Consider the following 19,258-nt stretch of genomic DNA (forward strand, 5'->3'; position numbering starts at 1 on the left):
AAGGCATTTGCTTTACATTTGAAAAGCACACCCATAATGCAGTAAATAAACATGACTGGTAATTTTGCTACAAAGGAAATAAGCATAAAGATTCATGAAAATCACAAGTCAAGATAACTGGTTTGCTAAAGGTGATTGCCATTCAAAACTTTACTCAAACTCTTTAATAAAAATAATTTTGTTAAAAATCAATATTGTTATGATTGGAATTTTTATACAGAAAATGAATCAGAAGTTACAAAAGCAACTGACATTACATAATAAATATAATTTGAATTAATATATATGGGAACAGTACTACAGCATTTCTTTATAAACATTAAAAATGATTATTTCTATGGCATGTTAATTTAACATCTCAATTACGATATTATCTTTGCTTTGTATTAAATGAACACATAGTAATTATTTATTCTTGCACTATACGAAGTGTTAAAAGGTGCCTTTTCATGGTAGGTTTCAGGCATCTGAATTTGGCCCTCTCCTCAGTCTTCTGAGCTTGCCACAAGACACTGGCAGACGTGCTCATCCTCTGTCATGAAGCTTTTGTAAGTGTTTGGTTGGAGACATTCATGAAGAAATGTTGTTCTCTGCAAAATTATGTATGGGAGCTGGAATTGGAGATTATAAATCAACAGCCCTACGTAAGCACTCCTGGGGATGATAGGCCAGCTTCCGGCCTGTGCTACAGCCCTTTGTGTCATTGCAGTATTGCAAAAGGGGTGTGAAGTTATTCTAAGTGGGCAGGTCAGAGTTCCAGTGGCATAAAGAATGCTGGCCTGGTGATGAGACAGCATAGCTGGCCTTCCAACAAACCCTCCTGGCTCACCTTGGGAAGGGGGTGTACCAGGAGCATGTCAAGGGAGAAAGGATGACCAGAGCACACTGTGCTCTTGTGATCCCCAGGCACCGTAACTGTTCCTTGGGGTTCTTACAACTAGCTAAGTTTAGAGTAGCTCTGCAGCCAGACTAGACCCTGGCTGCCAAGAGGATGGAGGGAAGCATAAAGACGGTTTAAAGCCACCTTTTCCTTCCTCTCATCAGCTATGCTGAGTATAGGTCTGGCACAGTTAGGGATCTATTCTAGCCTGATATGTCTGGGACCAAACAACTTCTTGAATGACAAATTCTATTAAGATGACAGACTTATGTTGAAAAAGCTGCTGTTCTGAGATACTTATTTTCTATCTAGGGTCTTCTGTGACACCATCATTATAGTACGAGTGTCTTTTACAGTCTCTTTTCACCTATTTCTTTATGATAGGTGACAGCCTGCAGTTCTCTGCTACTACATGTTCCTTTTCATAACGATGAAATTACATGTGCCTTCCCCTAACACCAAAGAGGCACTCTGAATGCATCACGGAGAAAATATGAATAGCCAAAGGGAGGCACTCCAAATCAAGGATAACATACTACCAGCTGCCTCCAGCTAAGAAATAGTGTGGAATATAGTGCTTTATGTCAGCTGGTAACATGGAAATCCTATGGTTGCTCCTGAATGTAAGCTTTCCCACATAACAGCACATTGCACCATTAGCCAACTCCTGTACTTACACTTCTATGCATTTTACATTAAATAATAAAACTCCTTGTGAACAGTACAGTACTATGCTTTATGCATTACACTACAAAGTCCATTATTAAAATTGAAAAAAAATCTTAAGAAAAAAAAAATAGAAAGTCAAATATATAAACTCACAAGATGCCCCACTGGCAGTTATAGTTTTCAAGAAATTACTTCCTTACAGATATGATTTTTTATTTTAAAACATGGAAACTAGATTAACAGCAGGGGTCTGGCCAGGAAGATAAAGCAAATATACACTGTATAGTACATACAACATGGGGCAAATCACATTGTTTGTAAACCCAACTGGAATGATTTAATTAGGAAGAAGGGAGGGAGAGGCAATGGGATAGCTAACTGAGAACTTCTAAGGGTTTCTCCAGCATCAGTTCTCTAAAAGGCAGTAAACATTATGTTTCTGTCAAAGGGGAATGAGCAACAATTCCAAAGTATAAGCATCTTCTATATTTAAGGCATTCAAGATCTCATTTACAGCACATTTATCCCAATATACCAGAGCACCTTCTCAGATTCTGAAATCAGCCAACTGTAAAAGCTACGGATTTATAGAGTTTCAATAATTTTCTGCCATCTCACACAAATATTTAGTTAGATGATATTTAGCAATGCACACTGTTCTCATCTCATTTTAAAAATGTTTGTATGACGGAGATAGTCAGATTTTGCAATATTTCTGGAAATTATTTTAAAATATACTGATTTATTAACTTCATCCTAACTCTTTATCTAAATTCTCAGTGGTTCATATGTTTTATTTTAGGTGGGGAGTCCAGACTCACTTCTATTAAGAGAAGTATGACTATGGCATAGATTTTCCCAGAACAGTATTTAGGTATGCTATGCAAGGCTGTTATATATATAAAAACAAAACAAAAACGGTGAGGGGCCATGACTCTCAGCCTTCCAAACAGTAGGCTGAATTATCCCTCCTTCCCTTTATTTTTAGTCCAACTGGGAAAAAACAAACAAACCCCAGCAGCTATTTAAAGGCCCACTGCTTTAACTGAACTGAACCTGCTTTGAAGTGTTTGAACAGTGCAGTGGAATAATGGCATCACATAGCCTGGCAAGAGACAAGAGTTTAGAGAGCATCATGGGACCCTTCCACTACCACAGGCAGACACAAGTGAGAAGAGTGGTGCAGGTCATGTTTGGCTCTAGAAAAGCAGGTATAAGTGTTCCTCAATTACTTTCCCTCCCATCCAAATCCATGGAAGAGCATTAGTAGTGGCCCTTTGGAATATCACCAATCTGCTCTGGCAGTTGCACAGATTTGATAATGGCAGATGCACATATGAAGGGTATGAGTAGGGCAGAAGCAGTATCACCTCCTGAATGAAGAAAATGAGCAAATACTCATAGTCAGCTGCATTATATGGGAATTGTCAGGAAATTCCCTCAAGATTATTGGCTGTGGCATGTACAAAATAATCACCACAATTCTTTATTTTCATGGACTATATTTGGAAAGATATATTAAAAAAAATCTAACTGCACAAGGAACCAGACTGGTCTATTTGACTGTGTAGTATATATTTCCTCTATACATATATTTATCTATTGAAATCATCCCTTAAGGCTTTTTAATATCTGAAACTTTCCAAATCTGTATATAATAAATAATGTATTAAAATATTTTGATTGCATTTACACTCAAAAGGTATATAAAAGATGGTCATCGCAGGATTACTTCTTCAATTTCATCTTCAAAAGAATCAACAGCCTTAACTGCTGGCTTGCTTGTTGTGTGCTGTAAACGGTGCCTATTTGGGTTAAAATTTCTTCCTTCACTGAAAAAAGGATCATCTTTTACTTTAATTTTATTGCTTTTATCCAGAGGAAGGGCACTGCCGAAATCAGTGTCTGTTTCCAAAGGATCGGAGTCACTGATTTTAGATGGAAGGATGGTGTTGGCACTAGTTCCAAACAGTTGTTCCATTAAATTAGACCTTTTCTCTTTCTTAGTACTGAAATCTGTATTTTCTTTAGTATTTTCTTCTAAGACGATACTTTTTTGATTAAGCCAACTTGGCCTCCCGGATCCTTTCCCAAAGGAAGGTACGTAACTACCAAAAGTCAAATCACTACCTGAATCTGTCGTTCTAACATTTTGCCGCTTCCGTTCTTCTGCTTTTGTAGTAACATCATGGCTGTCGTATCCTGGAAATCCATTAAACAATTTCTCAGTGGTCTCTAAGAACTGGTAGGTTTTCTCATTTTTCTCCAGGGAGTCAGATTTTGTTGTTGTGTCTGTGAGGTGTGCTTGCGAAGCAAGTTTTATACTAATAGTGTTTTGAGTTTCTCTGTCAATTTCATACATTTTAGCCAGCAGCAGCTCTTTTTTTCGTCGGTCTTCTTCTAGTTTTTCAGTGTTGTGTGTCTCATTTTCAGGTTTGTATACTTCCGTCTCAATCCTTGCTTCTTCTTTATCCCATAAAAAATTATTTTCTTTTTTCCTTCTATTAAATTCTTCTTTTTCCCACTCTGCATGGAATTTTTTAAAAAGTTATTTGACATTTTTCTAATCTTTAAAATACATTTTTAATTTTAAAAAAATCATACACAAAAAATAAAGTTTTTAAAATTCTCACATCTAGCAGTGGTTTGTTTTTTAAAGAAGTCATTTTCATAAACATATTTACGATTAGACAGGCTAAATCTTCCATCCTAACTTAAACAGCACTGTCAATTTTTTACTGTAGTTGTGCATTATTCATCTTTTAAGAGTTTCATATTTTACTGATTTTATCCTTGCCCTGTGTTGGAACAGAGATGAATGTAACATCATTGATTTTAATAACTCTGATTGATAGAGTGCTTTCATCTTGCTTTGTCAACATCACAGACTTCAAGACAACTTTGGAATATACTTTTTTGTGAACTGCTGCTGCAAAGCCAACTGGACAATAAAATACCAAATGAGTAATAATTTGCAAGGATTTATTTTTAAACTTACCTGCAGTAAGGAGTGATTTAAAATTTTACCTCCTCCTCACTTGAACGTCTGCAGGCCACAGCGTGTGTTGAAAACACCTCTGCACAAGCTTTCCGTTCACCATCAAGTGAACATAAATGATTATTTGCACAAACAGCACACACCACTTTGCACAGGTCTAAAAGGCTATGTGAGTTGCAAGGTGGTGAAAAATCAGACCCTTCCACATATGAACTGCATGCATAACAGGTGCAAGAGTTTGTGCCCAAGTGATTGCATGCACAAAGTTGCATGAGCACACAAAAAGGAGATTTTCTAAATTCCAAAAAAGAATTTTCCTGTCTGAATATAAAATTTTAAGGTAGATTCAGATTTGATCAAGAACAACCTGACACGTGTCTAGAATGAAAGGCGGGGGGAGGGAGAGAGGGGGAAAATCAGGAATCCTTTTGGAAGAGTTAGGATGCAGAACTTGATGGTGACAGCACTGACAACAATTTGAGTAACTTATTGTACTTTATACCAAGTTTATGAAAACTAATACATATGGCACAGCATCTCCACTATGAAGGGGAAACAGGCAGCTGAATTTCAGTGAGGATTGTTGGGATGAAATTCTTATTTTTACAGTAAGATGGAAGAGAGAGCTAATATAAGTACAATCTTACCCCAAGACACCTGTAAGCAGATTCTCAGTTAGTGCAAACTGTCCACTGACTTCAGAGTTATGAAATTTACCCCCCAGAAACTGGATATGGATTTTGAATTTGACTTTTTGTTCAACTAAACCAAATGCTCTTGTCAATTCACCATACACTAAAGAAATAGTTGCTGTATAAAATTAAAATCTGACAGGATGCAACTACTGACAGAACTATGCATAGGATTTCTTTGTCAGAATATTTAACAGATTTTAATAGGTCCTGAAAAAATTTGTAAAATTAACAAAAATTAATGTGATATGCAATTATACAAATAGATTTTTCTGTAGCTGCCATAATCATCTCAAATGAATCAGACAACCATTTGTAAAGAGCAGAAACTGCACTCTCAGTTGGATATAAATTAAATGGCTCAATGTACTGACAAAACAGGCAAAATAAGAGAAAGCAAGTTTGTTCTGTAGCAATGTGAGTCTAATGTCCACACTTAAAGGCCAGAAAGTCAAATGTAACATCAATTCAGTAAACTAAAGAAAATGTTTTTCATGGAGCTTTTTCAGCTGTGGTTTTTCCACAGTAGGTATTTGGCTTTGAAGCCTTGTCTTGGGCAGCAACAGCAGGGCACAGGAAGGAGGTTACTTTACATCCCTTAATAATTTTCTGTTTTGACCCTGTTCATGTTAAATCATTTATCCTTTTAAGTAGCTTTCCTCTTCCAGAATGAATTTGTTGTTTTGAAGAAAAGCCTTATAAGCCTCATTTGACTGATATTTTGTTTTGTCTAGATTTTTCAGCTTGGCAGTAGCCACAGTTTCTTACCATCACATAGTTTCTGGGCTTTCTCCTCTAAAGCCTGAAGTTCTTGCTCACGTTTCAGTTTTTCCTCCCTCTCCCTGTTCCTTTCTTGCCTTAGATGCTCTGCTTGTTCTTTCCATTCTTTTTTCTGAGTTTCCTGTTCCTGATATAAATAGATAAAATAAAGTGTGATAGAAAATTTCTGCAACAGCTTTATTTATTTATTGTTAAAACACAAAGTCTGCTGAATCGGAATGATATTAAGGACTTCAATGAAACCACACCAGTTTGCCTCAGTTGGGGATATAGCCCTGAAACTCTTATCAGACCTAATATGGCCTCAAGTACTTGAGACTTTATTGAGTGGGCCAGATCAATAGCCAGGGTCTGAACATGTCCAAACTTGGAGTTTGGAGGAATTAAAATTGGATTCAAATAGCTTAATACATGATTATTTCTACAGAGAAAACAGTCATTTTGGAGAGCTCAATGAAGATGGCTGCTCAGTGACTAGAAACAGTTAAAGAAAACAGAACAATTAAAAACAACTGAGGAAACAATTATGCTAAAATAGCTTTGTCTCAATATTTTCACATTCACTGCTTCTCAAGAAAATTTTGGTACAGAAACAACTGTCTGACTTTTGAGTCCTTAATTCAAAACACCAATGAAAAACATAGTTGGATCACCCAAATCTACTCCATTTTAAAGGACTCATGCACCAAGGACTATTAACAGAGAAGAAGGTTTTAGAACTGAAGATGTAGGAATCGAATTGCCAATCCTGAAAAAGCGTCAGATGTTTCAGAAAACAGCACCACAGGCCTACCAAGTGCACCCCCCTCCTCCCCAAATGCTCTATTTGCTACACTGATTCCCAGCTGCACACAGAGACATTCAAGATTTCAGTTCTGGTAATCAAAACTCCTCCTTGGAATTGATCCAAGCAACCTTAGGGAACCACTTCTCTCTGTCATCATGACTTCCTAAATCATTACTTTTTTCTGGACTAACAGAATGGTCAACCACAAGGATAAGAGCCATGAATGAGGAAACAAGGTTTCCACGTACAGAAAGAGATCAGAATGACCATGAACCTCAATGCTTCCAGAGATAAAAGTAACTTTAAGCTTAGTTTTCCCACAATTAGAAAGAAATTATTACAAATGTGGGGAGGAAAAAAGACACATGAAATCCCACTGAATATTTCATTTTTAAGCAAAGTCTCAAGTATTCCATGATTCTATGGCTATGGAATTTACAGCAGATTTGGTAGTCTCTACTTTACTTTAGTGACATCTTCTTGCAGCTCCTCAGTGCATAAGTTAAATTCTCGTACCCTTTAAACATTTGTACAATGTGTGCAAGTAGATCTAAGGAGCCGAATTAACATCACCTTACATTTCACTTTAATTTTAGGCTTATGGCTCAAAAGTATTAAAAAAAAAAATCAGTGAGATACTATTTTATAATGAAGATAGTAATAGCAAAAAAACAAACAAACAAAAACAAAAAAAACAAAAAACATTGGGATAAATATACCAGAAATATATTTCATGCTTTACATACAAGATAATAGTTTGGACATTGGTGCAATGGGAGGAAGCACTACAATCCATTATTGTGGAAGAAGGCTAGAAGTTAAAAGTAACCATAATTAAGGCTCAGTAAAAACAGAGAACAAGAGACTGATCAAATATTTAGACTACTAATAGAGAAGGAGAAAGAAACTATAATAATGTCAAGTCAATAGAAATTACAGTGAAACAATAAAAGATAATAAAAGAAGCAGAGCAAATTAATGATTGTCAACCGGATTCAGAGCAACATGAAATTTAAACAGGGTCATGTAAAATTGTAATTTTGTCTATCTGGGAGCCTAATCATTTTCCTAAGATTTGAGGGGGTGTCTTTCCTAAAATATAAATTAGATCTTAGAAAATTTAGTCTCTTAGGTGGATTATTTGGAACTATAAAATAACTCACCATTCTGAGAAGTGTCTCCTCTTCTTTCTGTTCTGCTACATCAACAGAAACAAATTCTGGTGGTGGAGGAAATTCTATCGGTGAGAAGTACTCTCCAGTCTGTACTCTTTTTGTCGTCTGCATTCCTTTTTTAGTATTCTGGCTAGTGGCTGTAATAAATAAATATACACAAACAAAGCAAGATACATTTTTTTAATTCAAAATATTCCCAAATAAAAAGAACCCAACAATTTTTTAAAAATAATTTTCATCTCTGCAACTCATGAATTTACACCTATAAGCTAGTAGTATTCCTATAACTTAAAAGAATACATAAAAGCCTCCTGATCTAATGAGGATCAGCAGATTTCCCCCCCCGATCTCTAGGGGAAAAAAAAATTTCTAAATCCATTTTCATAAAATTTTGGAGTTAAAACATTTACTTGGAAGGACAAAAAATCCACACAAAACAAAATGTTACATGTTTTTTAAAGGATCTTAAAGTCAAAGTACCTCATAATTAGAGCCAATGGGAACCTATGGGAAACACTGCCAAATTCTAAGGAGCTTTCCCAAGATTCTAGGGGAGTGTTCGGAAAAGTCTGAAGATATTTCTAATATATCCACAAATTAGAAGTTATTTATATCTACTGAATGGTCTTAAAAAAAAAAAAAAAAAAAAAAATCCGCTTTAGATACCTTTTCCCCCCCGCAATCTGCCAATGACCTAAATCTGCTCCTTCTAGATGAATAAAAAGACAAATGTTAATATTATAGGATAGTCTATTACTTGCATTTCTGAGACTTGCAACCTTATCCCTGTGGAATGACCTTTCAAATTACCTAACTACCCTGGATGATACATAATAGCAGGATGTTTCCATTAAAGGGATCAGCTGTGAAATAGTGTGAAGTATTGACATCAAAACCCGCTTAAAATGCCACAACAAAGCCTGTTTGCTCTACTCCTTCTGAATGATTCTACTGATTCTCTGGGAGTGGATCTGGCCCTATATACAAGTAAAGCAAGGTTTCAATCTGCCTGCACCTTCAGGGATAACTTTTCAAATACAAACCGGAGCACTGTTATCTTCAGTCAGACGGGCTGTATTTTTTTTCTCTCCCAATACATACTTAAATTCTGCACTACAAACTGGAATTAGCAAAAATTCAGAGAAACCCCTAAGTCCACACAGCCACGTGGAACTACAATGGTGCATATTTCCAGTGGATCTAATTGTAATCAAGCTACAAAATGGTCATTAGTTGTGATTTAATAGCAAACTATTACTAAACAAAGCCCTTCGATTTTCATGAACATTTGGGATAAATGAATTGAGAGTGGACAGCCCTAGGTGATTTGTTGGGGGTATCATGGCTTGACTGTTCTATTATTAGGGGACAGTCAAATAACCAATGACATGCACTGTGATTTTTGTGAAGAACTCCACAGACTGGGACAGGACCTGGAAGGATCAAAATGAAACAAACACTTAATGGCTTGAACACTATAACGCAATAGAGTGTATTTGAAAAGTAAACTTGGTGGTAGCTTTTCAGTTTATATCCTTTTATTAAATTACCTTTTTTTCTTTGTGTAACGTCTGTGTCTTTTTTAGGCGATGGCTTCAACATACGGTTAGCATAAATATTTTTTGCATCAAGTTCTCTCTCTTTTTCCTGAAAATGAATGAGGTAGAGAAGGCAACATTAAATAAATAAAGTTACATCAAGTTTTATGTAACAGCCACTGAAATAAATTGTGGCAAGACTAAGCAACTATGTAGTTTAAACTAAACATATATATTGAGTTCATTCTTCATTGGATAAGGCCCAGATTATTAAGCACAATGTTTAAAGAGAACATTCAAATTCTTAATTCTTTAAATCACATTTCTAGTACATGGTTTCTTCCACTCTCAAAAATCATCAGATTGCCAAAATACTTTCTAACAGTTAGTATTGTATCTTTGTACTTATCTAAGATAAAACTGAAGGCCAACATTTTATACAAGGTGCTTAAAATTTTGTAAGTCTAAATATGGATGCATGTGCCTACCATGTTAAAAAACAAAACAAAAAAAAATCACATTAGCACTCCTAGCTGTCTAATGGGCAGGACAGTATCTCTGACAAGCAGGTTAGGCAGCATTGTCAGAATTGCCCTGGGTGTATTGTTCAGAAAGAGAACACAGCAGAAGACATGGAAAATGCAAGTAGCATCATTTGTATGATGGTCAGTTTTGGGGATATAGGCCCTGTTTCAACAAGGTAGTTTGCATCAAGTTTGTATACATGCTTATGTAAGTAAGTATGTGAATAGTTCCTTTGACTTCAATGCTTAAGTATCTTGCTGAATTAAAGCCATAAAGAATATCTTTGGAGCAATGCAGAGATTAAAATTGATCCTGTTTTAAGAAAATTGCTTTTTTTTGCCTTGAGCCATATACAATACAGGGATATATTCCTCTCACATAGAAATCAATGTTGCCTAACCAGAAATACTGAATATTAGTTAATAAACAGTGCTGGGATTCTTCTGATCATAAAAGTATTTTTCAAAGTATCCTAGTTTTCTTTAAAGGAATACTGCAAATTTACAACCCATTTATTGTAAACTAGCAAGATTATTTAACTTTACTGGTACACTTTAGATTACTGAAAAGTTTTAAAAATCCAATTTACTTTTCACAGCACATGCCGGTTACTTTGAATTTCTCACAGATTGGGCAGCTAACATTAAGTCAGTTTCACTTTTATATCCTCTCATGGTGTTTAGTTGTTTAAAAACCAACTTCTCCGAGAAGAAATAAAAATCATGGAAACAATTCTAAACAGCCTTAGGTTTTGTGAAAGATGTTTTTACAGAATCTAGATTTTAGTCCAAATCTGAATTGACAGCTTCTTTCAGAAGGTAGTGACTAATGTAGTACTAAATAATAATGTGCATTGTGATTATTAAAACAACCATTCTTATAGCCTAATTTTAGAACCTATATACCTAAAATGAGCAAGTGATTGCTTGTGCAGATAAAGTAACTGTACATGCCAATTGCCAATATGTATGTGCAATTACTCAATCTATGTGCACAGCTATTGTAATTGCACATAATTGCCTGTACTTATTTGCAGGTGTAATTTTAAAAATCCATCCCCTAAAGCTTAGTTTTCTGTATAGTTCACAGATTAGCAGTGATTCCTGATTGTGTACTTGACCTTTGCTTTTCCTATCTCATGCTAATAAATAATAATGACTAACAAGAATACATTCCCTTTCATACAGATATTCCCGAACCAGAGCATAGAAGATTACATTTAAAAAGAGAGAGTGAACCCACATGCAAAAAAATGAAGTTCATTTTGCAAGGAGTTATTAAAGTAAATTTGAAATTAGGGCTGTCAACTGATTAAAAAAATTAATTGCGATTAATCACAATTTTAATCACATTGTTAAACAACAGAATACCATTTATTTAAATATTTTGAATGTTTACTTAATTTTCAAATATATTGATTTCAATTATAACAGAATATAAAGTGTAAAGTGCTCACTTTATATTATTGTTCTTTATTACAAATATTCGCACTATAAAAAAAGATAAAGAAATAGTATTTGTCATTTCACCCCATACAAGTACTGGAATGCAATCTCTTTATCATGAAAGTGCGTCTTACAAATGTAGAACTTTTTTTTTTTTTTAAAACATAACTGCACTCAAAAATAAACCAATGTAAAACTTTAGAGCCTACAAGTCTACTTTAGTTCTACTTCTTCAGCCAATTGCTAAGACAAACAATTTTGTTTGCATTTATGGGAGATAAATGCTGCCTGTTCTTATTTATAATGTCACCTGAAAGTGAGAACAGGCATTCATATAGCAGTTTTGTAGTCACTACTGCAAGGTATTAGCATGCCAGATATGCTAAACATTTGTATGTCCCTTTATGCTTCAACCACCATTCCAATAACAAGTACTCCCACAGTGAAAAATGCCTGAAGGTGGCTGAAGTTTAATATTATATGATTTTTACCTTTAGCTTTTGATTAAGTTGTTGAAGCTCTTCTTGGAGAACTTTATTTTCTTCTTGGGCCTCGTGTACCTTCTTTTTCTCAGATTGCAACTGTCGCTGAAAACTGCTGTTATTCAGCTCAAGGTTTTTTTCCAAATCCTGCAGTTCATATGATGAGAGAACATTAAAAAACAGTAATTTTTTAATTTAAAGTAACAAAAATAATTTAAAAACAAAATATATAAAAATACTATTTTAGGGTCAAACCTGACTCTCTGCCTCTAGTGTGGTGCAGATCCTATTTGAGTGTGTCCACAGCAACTTAATCAAATTCAGATATTAACCATGGGGGAGAACCACACAAAGTTTTTGCTGGTGCCCAATCTCATCTCACCCATATGCAGAGGGATAATTGAGGAGGCACTGGGCATTTGCAGTACCCATATAATGACACTGTGAGGAGGGAGGAGGAAATCAAGTGCCTTTAAAAAAAATATCACTTTTATTTCACCTGGGACCACAAGTGCTAAAGTGCCTTAATTGTAAATATCTGATTACAGCATGGTAACATTACAGTGCAGAGCTAATGTTGGGTTCCCTAACTGCATTTCTATATCTTGACATGTTTGGATTTCATTTCAAATTTAATCATAGCTCTGAATTTCTGAGGTTGTAATGCTGGTTTTTTAAATAAAATACACGACCTTTGTCATTTTGTTACCTTAAATTACCAATGTAGGCACTCAACCTTAATTCCATCTTAACATAGTCAAAATTAGTATATATATCAGGCAAAAACTAACATCACATACAACTTCTAGACTGTTTAATTACTCTTATAACATTACAGGCCCAATATTAAAATAATTTTGACTTAAAAGGGCTTTTTTTCTTTCCCATGGGTATACAGTCATGCACAAAACATCATGCACAAAATTCCTAAAATGCATACCTACAGTACATGTTTCTAGAACACGATACAACTTTGAACAAAATTATGGTCTATCTCAAAGAATTACTCAACCAGCCTCTACAGAATAACCGAACATTGCATGGATGATAACTGAGTTACATTAGTTTTCAAGATAATTTTTAAAACCCTAATGTATTTTTGTAGAACTTCAGAATAATATCCTCTAAAATCCCTGAGGAGCCTTCCTTTATACACACTACCTAGATCAAGCAGCATAAACTAGATTATGGAAAATTAAATTAGCTGCATGCCTTTCTGGAAGTTATTGCTAAATTGATTAGCGTCTAGTTTAAAAATGCCAAGTCTATAATATAAATATGTAAAATAAAACATACCAGTAACCAACATTATTAATAAACACACATATACAGAGAACTGCACAAACTGTACATAATTATGCACAAGCATCTTAAACAATTTACATGGTGTTTCTTATTTGCCCTAGAGACCATTTTCAATTCATCCTTCTGCTGCAAAATGGACAATACAAGTTAATTTATGATGCTCATACTGGAAAGAAGCATTCTTATTTAATTTGTTAAATTAAATTGTTAAATTAAAAAAAGTGTGGTTGGGGAAGGTGAGGAAAGTTCTCTCACCTTAATTCTTTTCTCACTTTCATCCATTCTGTTTTCTGCTGAGGCTAGCTTCTTTGCCAGTTCATCTCGTTCAGCTAAATGCTTATCTTCAGAAAGCTTTTTCAATTTTTGCAAGCAATTTTTTGTTCTGTACAGTTCATCCTCTGAATCTTTCAGTCTTCTATCAGTTGTGCGTTCTCTCTCTTGAGATTTCCGTAAGCGCTCCCTTAATATTCTAATCTCATTGTTATGTCGGGCGAGGAGCTGAGAGATTTCATTTTCTGTATCTTCAAACTTATTCAAGGCTTTCTCCTGCCTATACTGAAGCCTCTTCAGTGCCCTGTTTTCTTTCTGCAGCTCATCTAGTTTGATGTGGAGTTCAGTTAGTTCATTTCGAAGCTCATTGATTTTTAACAGCCTGGCAGAAAGAACCCTTTTTGTAACAAGATCTATATCTTTTGCAGGAGAATCCCTGTTGAGGCTCTGGGAGCGAAAGCCCCACCGTGTCCCTCTTTTGGCTGGTGCATATTTGGAAACTGGTTTCTTAGTGGCTTAAAAAAAATAAAATAAAATAAAGATTTTACTATAAGGAACTCAGCAAAGCCCATTGTTATTTTTTCTACTCAAGGAGGCATCTTTCTTGAAATACAGCCCTTTTCTCCTGAGAGAACTTTTACAATACCTATGTCATGATGGTTTTCTTTAGAAAAATCAAACACAAAAGTGTTTATTCTCATTTTCATAGCTACAAGATAGAGATTTATGTTTATGATACACTGCAAAGCTGCTGTATATTTTAATTTTCCTCTTACTTTGATTTTGAAACGAATTATGCTGCTTGCAGCTATCTGAATAAAATTAAAGTAATCATCTGTAATAGTTATTTTTGTTCATTATTTCAGATTTCATAAAATATATGTTTTAAGTAGAAATACTGTATTTCTGTTCACATAGTATCATTCAAGTGCCTTTAAAATGGTAATCATTGGAGCTTCAGCTTGTTTTGTACTAAGCACGCTGCAATTTTATTAGACAAATTCAGAAGTACACATGTAGTATTCCTCGAAGCCTGCTACTGTACTTGCTATTAAAATGGTGACAACAATGGGTTCAATGCAGTTAGGAACAAAGTTACAAACTCTATGAAAATTTAGTTCTTCCCTGGATAAATTTTAGTTCTGTCACGTTATTTTCTAAGGAGCATTTTCACTTGAGTATTAATAGATACTAATCCCAATAATATTTTTCAATTAATGTGTGTGTTTTATATATACACAACATACAAATATTTTAAAGTGATTTGGGATTAGTGTAGGTATTTTTGTATTTTCACCCCCCCCCCCCCCAAAAAAAAAAAAAAAAAAAAAAAAAAGTTTAGCTTTGGTCTTTTCAAGCCATAATCAAACTGCATAAGGCAAATACCCATAGAAAAACTGTCATTTAGAAACCTGAACATATGCAGTTATTACTACACTAATGCAGAACAGCTTTTAGAAGCAACATAATGGATACTATCCTATACTTGCCATTGCTGCTTCTGAATCATGAGACTGGCAGACAGCAGAAACTACAGTACACAAATCAGGTATTAGCTGAGAGGGAGCAAGCACTATCTCCTCTATTTCCCTTTTGGCACTTACTGTATCTGCCTCTATTTTACATGTAGCATTCTATGGCAAAACAGCAGTTTTTAAATGTTTTCTTGGTTTCCCCTAAACATTTTGCACACACATTCAATCATATTTCTATTTAACACTTTTTCATAGCTTGATCATAGACAACACTCAGTTTTCCTTTCATATAGAGAGCATTTGGCGCATTACATTCAGGTATAAAAAGATTTGGTAATAATCTTACAACAGGGCTACCTCCCTGCTTCAACCTACTTAATGGGTTCACATAAATCTACCAATATAGATTTTATTTCCCAATATCTATCATCAAGCACTCCAGAATCTCATATACAGTTTTGCACTTTTGACCATCTGTAGAAATCTGGGAACAAAAAGTTCGTGATGTGAGCCTGCCATTTCTGAAAGACATTTGACATACATGCCTTCATGTCAACAGGTACATTCAGTTCTTACCACATAATCTCAAAAACAATCCTCCGCCCCCACCACAACATATTGCAAGAGAACCATGGCAATTTTGTTTCCCAGAGACCCATACCAGAGGCTAACATACAAACAGGCAGGGGGACTTCACACTCCTTAACACAGCTGAGTTGATCATTATGTCAGCACCACATAGGCCAACAAAGAAAGAGGATTTGAGGACATGACCCATGGGCAGTTGACCTGAGACCATTATGATCATCTAATTGGACCTCTTGCATTACAAAGGCCACAGAATTTCACCAAGTGATTCCTGCATAAAGCACGTTGTGATAGATATCACAACCAAATGCAGTATATTTGGGGACTATTTATTGACTTTATAAGTGTTATCTATATCTTTGTGATCGTTTTTAATAAAGGTAATACAATAGTCTCTGTGAAAGCAAGGAACTAAAAATCAATGTGTGAGGGGGCTGATTACTACAAATCCTGGGACAAATAAACAACTCCAGAGAAGTACCACCTATAGGGAGAATTGCATAGACTGATTCAGATCAGATCCCAGAGACCCAAAAAACAGAGTTTTGGGTATAAAGACTAAGCATGAACTGACATGGGGCCCTCATTTTGATCCAATCAGACAGACATGAACCTTTGTCCAAACCTTGCTGAAGGTTTGTAGAGACTGGAACCTACAAAGGTCTCCACATGACTGAGGCAAATTCTCTGATAAGCTTAAATATGTGTTTAGACCTTAGATTGTTGTATGTGTTTTCTCAACATTGCTTTTGTTCTTAAATAAATGTACTCTGCTTTGAAAGAGCAGTTTCATTACTTGCAAGCACGGGCATACACTGTACACAGCCCTTTGAGAGAAAACAAAGCACAGGTGCTGGATTCTAGTTATGCCTGCTGGAATAATCATAGAAAGTGCAGAGAGCTGCAGTCTAAAACCCCAGTCAGAAGGGAGAGGGATGCAGGTGTCTGCCAAAAGAGAGGTGAAGGCTAATGTCCTGAGACCTAACAGGGCACTCCTTGAGCAGACCACAGAGGAGTCAAAGAAACTGTGATACTCATAACTTCCAGCTGAGATGTATCTTTTAGAAAGACAGGACATGTTGTAACTTAACCACAAATTATGTGTGATAGTTCAGTATAAATAACCAAAACGTAGCATAGAGGCTGTCCAGCTCAGGGGCTGCAGAGCTATCCTTCTCACTTCTTGCTGGGTGGGGAGTAGGTTCCATTTCCCCCACAATCCCAGACAGCAAAGCGGTTTAACCAAGGGGGGGTGGGTTGTGTATTAGTAAGGGAGAGGGGAGTGGAATGAATTTTAACTTCAGAGAATAATCAGTTAAAGCCCTTATTTTTTTGAAGCTCCATGGAGGGAAATATAAATATTTCTTTTGAGTAGGAACACACTGTAGATCGCTACAGTGGAAAAACTGGTAAAACAGATATCCATAACAAAGATCTTTGGGACATTTTGTCTAAGAAATTATAAATATTCTTCCCTGGATTTAAGTATTTCTCTCTCACACACACACGCCCGCACGTTATAACAAGTGTTTGATTCAAGAAATCCAATGAGAACCTTGGGAACATATGCAGATCTGATGTTCAGATGCAATTAGAGGATAGGACCAGGGCAGAATTCACTTATTTTTTTATTTCTTGTCAGAAAAAAAAAAAATAGCTAAAATTAAGTTTAGCAGAGTTTTACAGACAAAGGCTAATTTCAGTTCTCAAAATAAAAGTTACAGACCACTTACCAAACATAAAACAAATGTATATGCAGATTCTTCCTTAAGTAGGCTCCCCACCTTCCTTCAAAATTTAAAATATTGTTGACACCTTCAGACTGTTTCAGGGTGCCATGTTCTGTGATCTACCTACCTTGGTAATGCACAAGGCTGCTCAAAGTCTGTGTTTTGTGATCTTTTTTTCCATGGCTTGTAGATTGGGAGCTTGGTGTAAGTGATCGGTCAGAGGCATGAGATGCATTATCTTCATCTGAATAGTAGGAGTTGCTATTTTTATCACCATCCGATGTTCTGTCATGGTCAGAATCCGGGCTCCTTGTTCTTTCTCCCATTTTTCAATCCCAGTTCTTCAGATTTTTCCTCAAAGAATGTTCATTTTGACAGGGAAGTACCTTTAGTAGTTATAGGTCAAACGTTTTGCTCCTTTCCAAGTGTTTATTATCCTCATGTTCAGAACATGAGCTCTTGGCGTTCATTTTAGCAATCAGGGGTCATCATTCATGCATTTTTCTACAATCAATAAAAGGAACTGAGAATATTTTAGTGGTTCAGCTTTTAGATTTCATACAGAAAAAAAATAGAAAGGACAAGATAATTCAGGATTCTTATGCCAAACATGTCTGTGTGTCAGCTTCATCAATTATGTCAGCAGGTATAGATATCAAACGGGGAATTGCTCAATAGTGTTTTTGGGTGTTTCACACAAAAACAGTGGCTTCCTTCCCCATTGCCGCAAACAGTGAAATGGTGGGTTTAAGCATTACATCATTCCAAATTATAAAATGGTATAAAGAGGTAATATTTGGAGCACAAAACTGATGACAGAATTCTTCAAATTTGAAACCATTCAGAAAATTTAGTTCTATATAATATATATTATATACATATATAATAAAAGGACCCAGAATGAGGATCACAGACTTTGGAGCCTTTTTGTTTACATAGTAATGCTCTGCAATGCTAACGCCAGAGACAAAAACTAGTGAGGAAACCCTCTCTAAATAGCTGATGACCAGTGAATGCCCACCTAACCCTGAAGAGCTCTGTGCACAGTAAGTGACAGACAGACAGACAGACAAGCTAGTGATGATGCCCGCAGGCCTGATGGGGAAAAAAACCCAAAAGCCCTGATACCCCACAACCCCCTTCCCTTCTACCACCTCTCCTAAATCCAGTCACCAATCCCAACCCCTGGAGCCCCTCCCCAATCCCAGACTCCTCTCTCCTCCCTCTCCCGATGCCCCCTCCCCATTCTCAGCCCCTCCCCCACTCTCCCTCCACCCCACGCCCAGCCCCAGCCCCCTCCCCCACACCGGTCTCGGGGCCCTCCCCCCAATCCCGGCCCCTCCCCCATGATCCCCCCCCCAATCCCAGCCCCTACCCCCTGCAGCGAAGCCGGGTCAGTTCGAGGCTCTGCCCAGCCGTTGCTCGGTACCTAGTGCCGCCGGCTCCGCGCCGCATCCCCTCCCAAGCCGACCCCCCCAGGCGGTTGGCGGGCTAGGCTGGACTGGTCTGGACCGGGCCGGGCTGCGCTTAAAGGGGCCGCTGGCGCCTGTCTCGGGAACGGGATATTTACAGCGGGTTCCAGGGTAACGGGGCAAGGACGGAGGCGGGGAATGGGCGGGTCGGGCGGCGGGATACGAAGACACCCATTGGCTGCCCATCCTGCCAAATCAACAGGGCCGAGCCAGTCCCTTTTCCTGATTGGCTATGGGGCGAATAGAAGGAGCCCTTCTATTGGCCGGGAGGTGGTGGCAGCTGCGCAGGGAGGGCTGCTGATTGGCTATTGTGCAAGAGCTTCGAAGGGTGAACTCTGACCAGAGTCAGGGGCCGGGCGGGGGGCCAGTGGGTTCGGTGCGGGCCGCGGCGGTCTCGTGGTTCTCGGTGCGATGTCCTGAGTGACGCCTCCCGCTTGCCACGCTGGG

At 36.9% G+C, this 19,258-nt stretch overlaps 1 protein-coding gene across 2 annotated transcripts; it reads right to left on the reverse strand.

The window, feature by feature from the left end:
• Positions 1–1,156: 1,156 nt before the first annotated feature.
• On the reverse strand, positions 1,157–18,907 carry LCA5 (lebercilin LCA5). 2 transcript variants are annotated; one of them, XM_067532629.1, is made up of 8 exons: positions 18,769–18,907; positions 17,467–17,843; positions 13,532–14,061; positions 11,981–12,118; positions 9,532–9,628; positions 7,970–8,118; positions 6,008–6,146; positions 1,157–4,075 (listed from the first exon to the last, which is right to left on the reverse strand). In XM_067532629.1, exons 2-8 carry the CDS (start codon positions 17,663–17,665, stop codon positions 3,267–3,269), a joined length of 2,061 nt encoding a protein of 686 aa, XP_067388730.1. In that variant the 5' UTR covers positions 17,666–17,843; positions 18,769–18,907; the 3' UTR covers positions 1,157–3,266. The 2 variants fall into 2 exon arrangements, with proteins under 2 accessions (XP_067388730.1, XP_067388731.1); XM_067532630.1 differs by lacking the exon at positions 18,769–18,907 and having other exon boundaries at positions 17,467–18,171.
• Between the last annotated feature and the right edge of the window lie 351 nt (positions 18,908–19,258).

The sequence above is a fragment of the Emydura macquarii genome, unplaced genomic scaffold (genome assembly GCF_026122565.2).
Source record: "Emydura macquarii macquarii isolate MOO-44397 ecotype Brisbane River unplaced genomic scaffold, CSIRO-AGI_Emac_v2 contig_3295, whole genome shotgun sequence".
In the NCBI taxonomy this organism is placed as follows: domain Eukaryota; kingdom Metazoa; phylum Chordata; order Testudines; family Chelidae; genus Emydura; species Emydura macquarii.

Bases quoted from the DNA above. Each gene is read 5' to 3' on its own strand.
- LCA5 (XM_067532629.1), bottom strand. From the start codon at position 17,665: ATGGGAGAAAGAACAAGGAGCCCGGATTCTGACCATGACAGAACATCG. The intron at 8,119-9,531 runs GTAATTTAATAA...TATTTATTACAG, and splicing joins CGTTACACAAAGAAAAAAAG to CCACTAGCCAGAATACTAAA. The intron at 6,147-7,969 runs GTGAGTTATTTT...TATTTATATCAG, and splicing joins AGGAGACACTTCTCAGAATG to GAACAGGAAACTCAGAAAAA.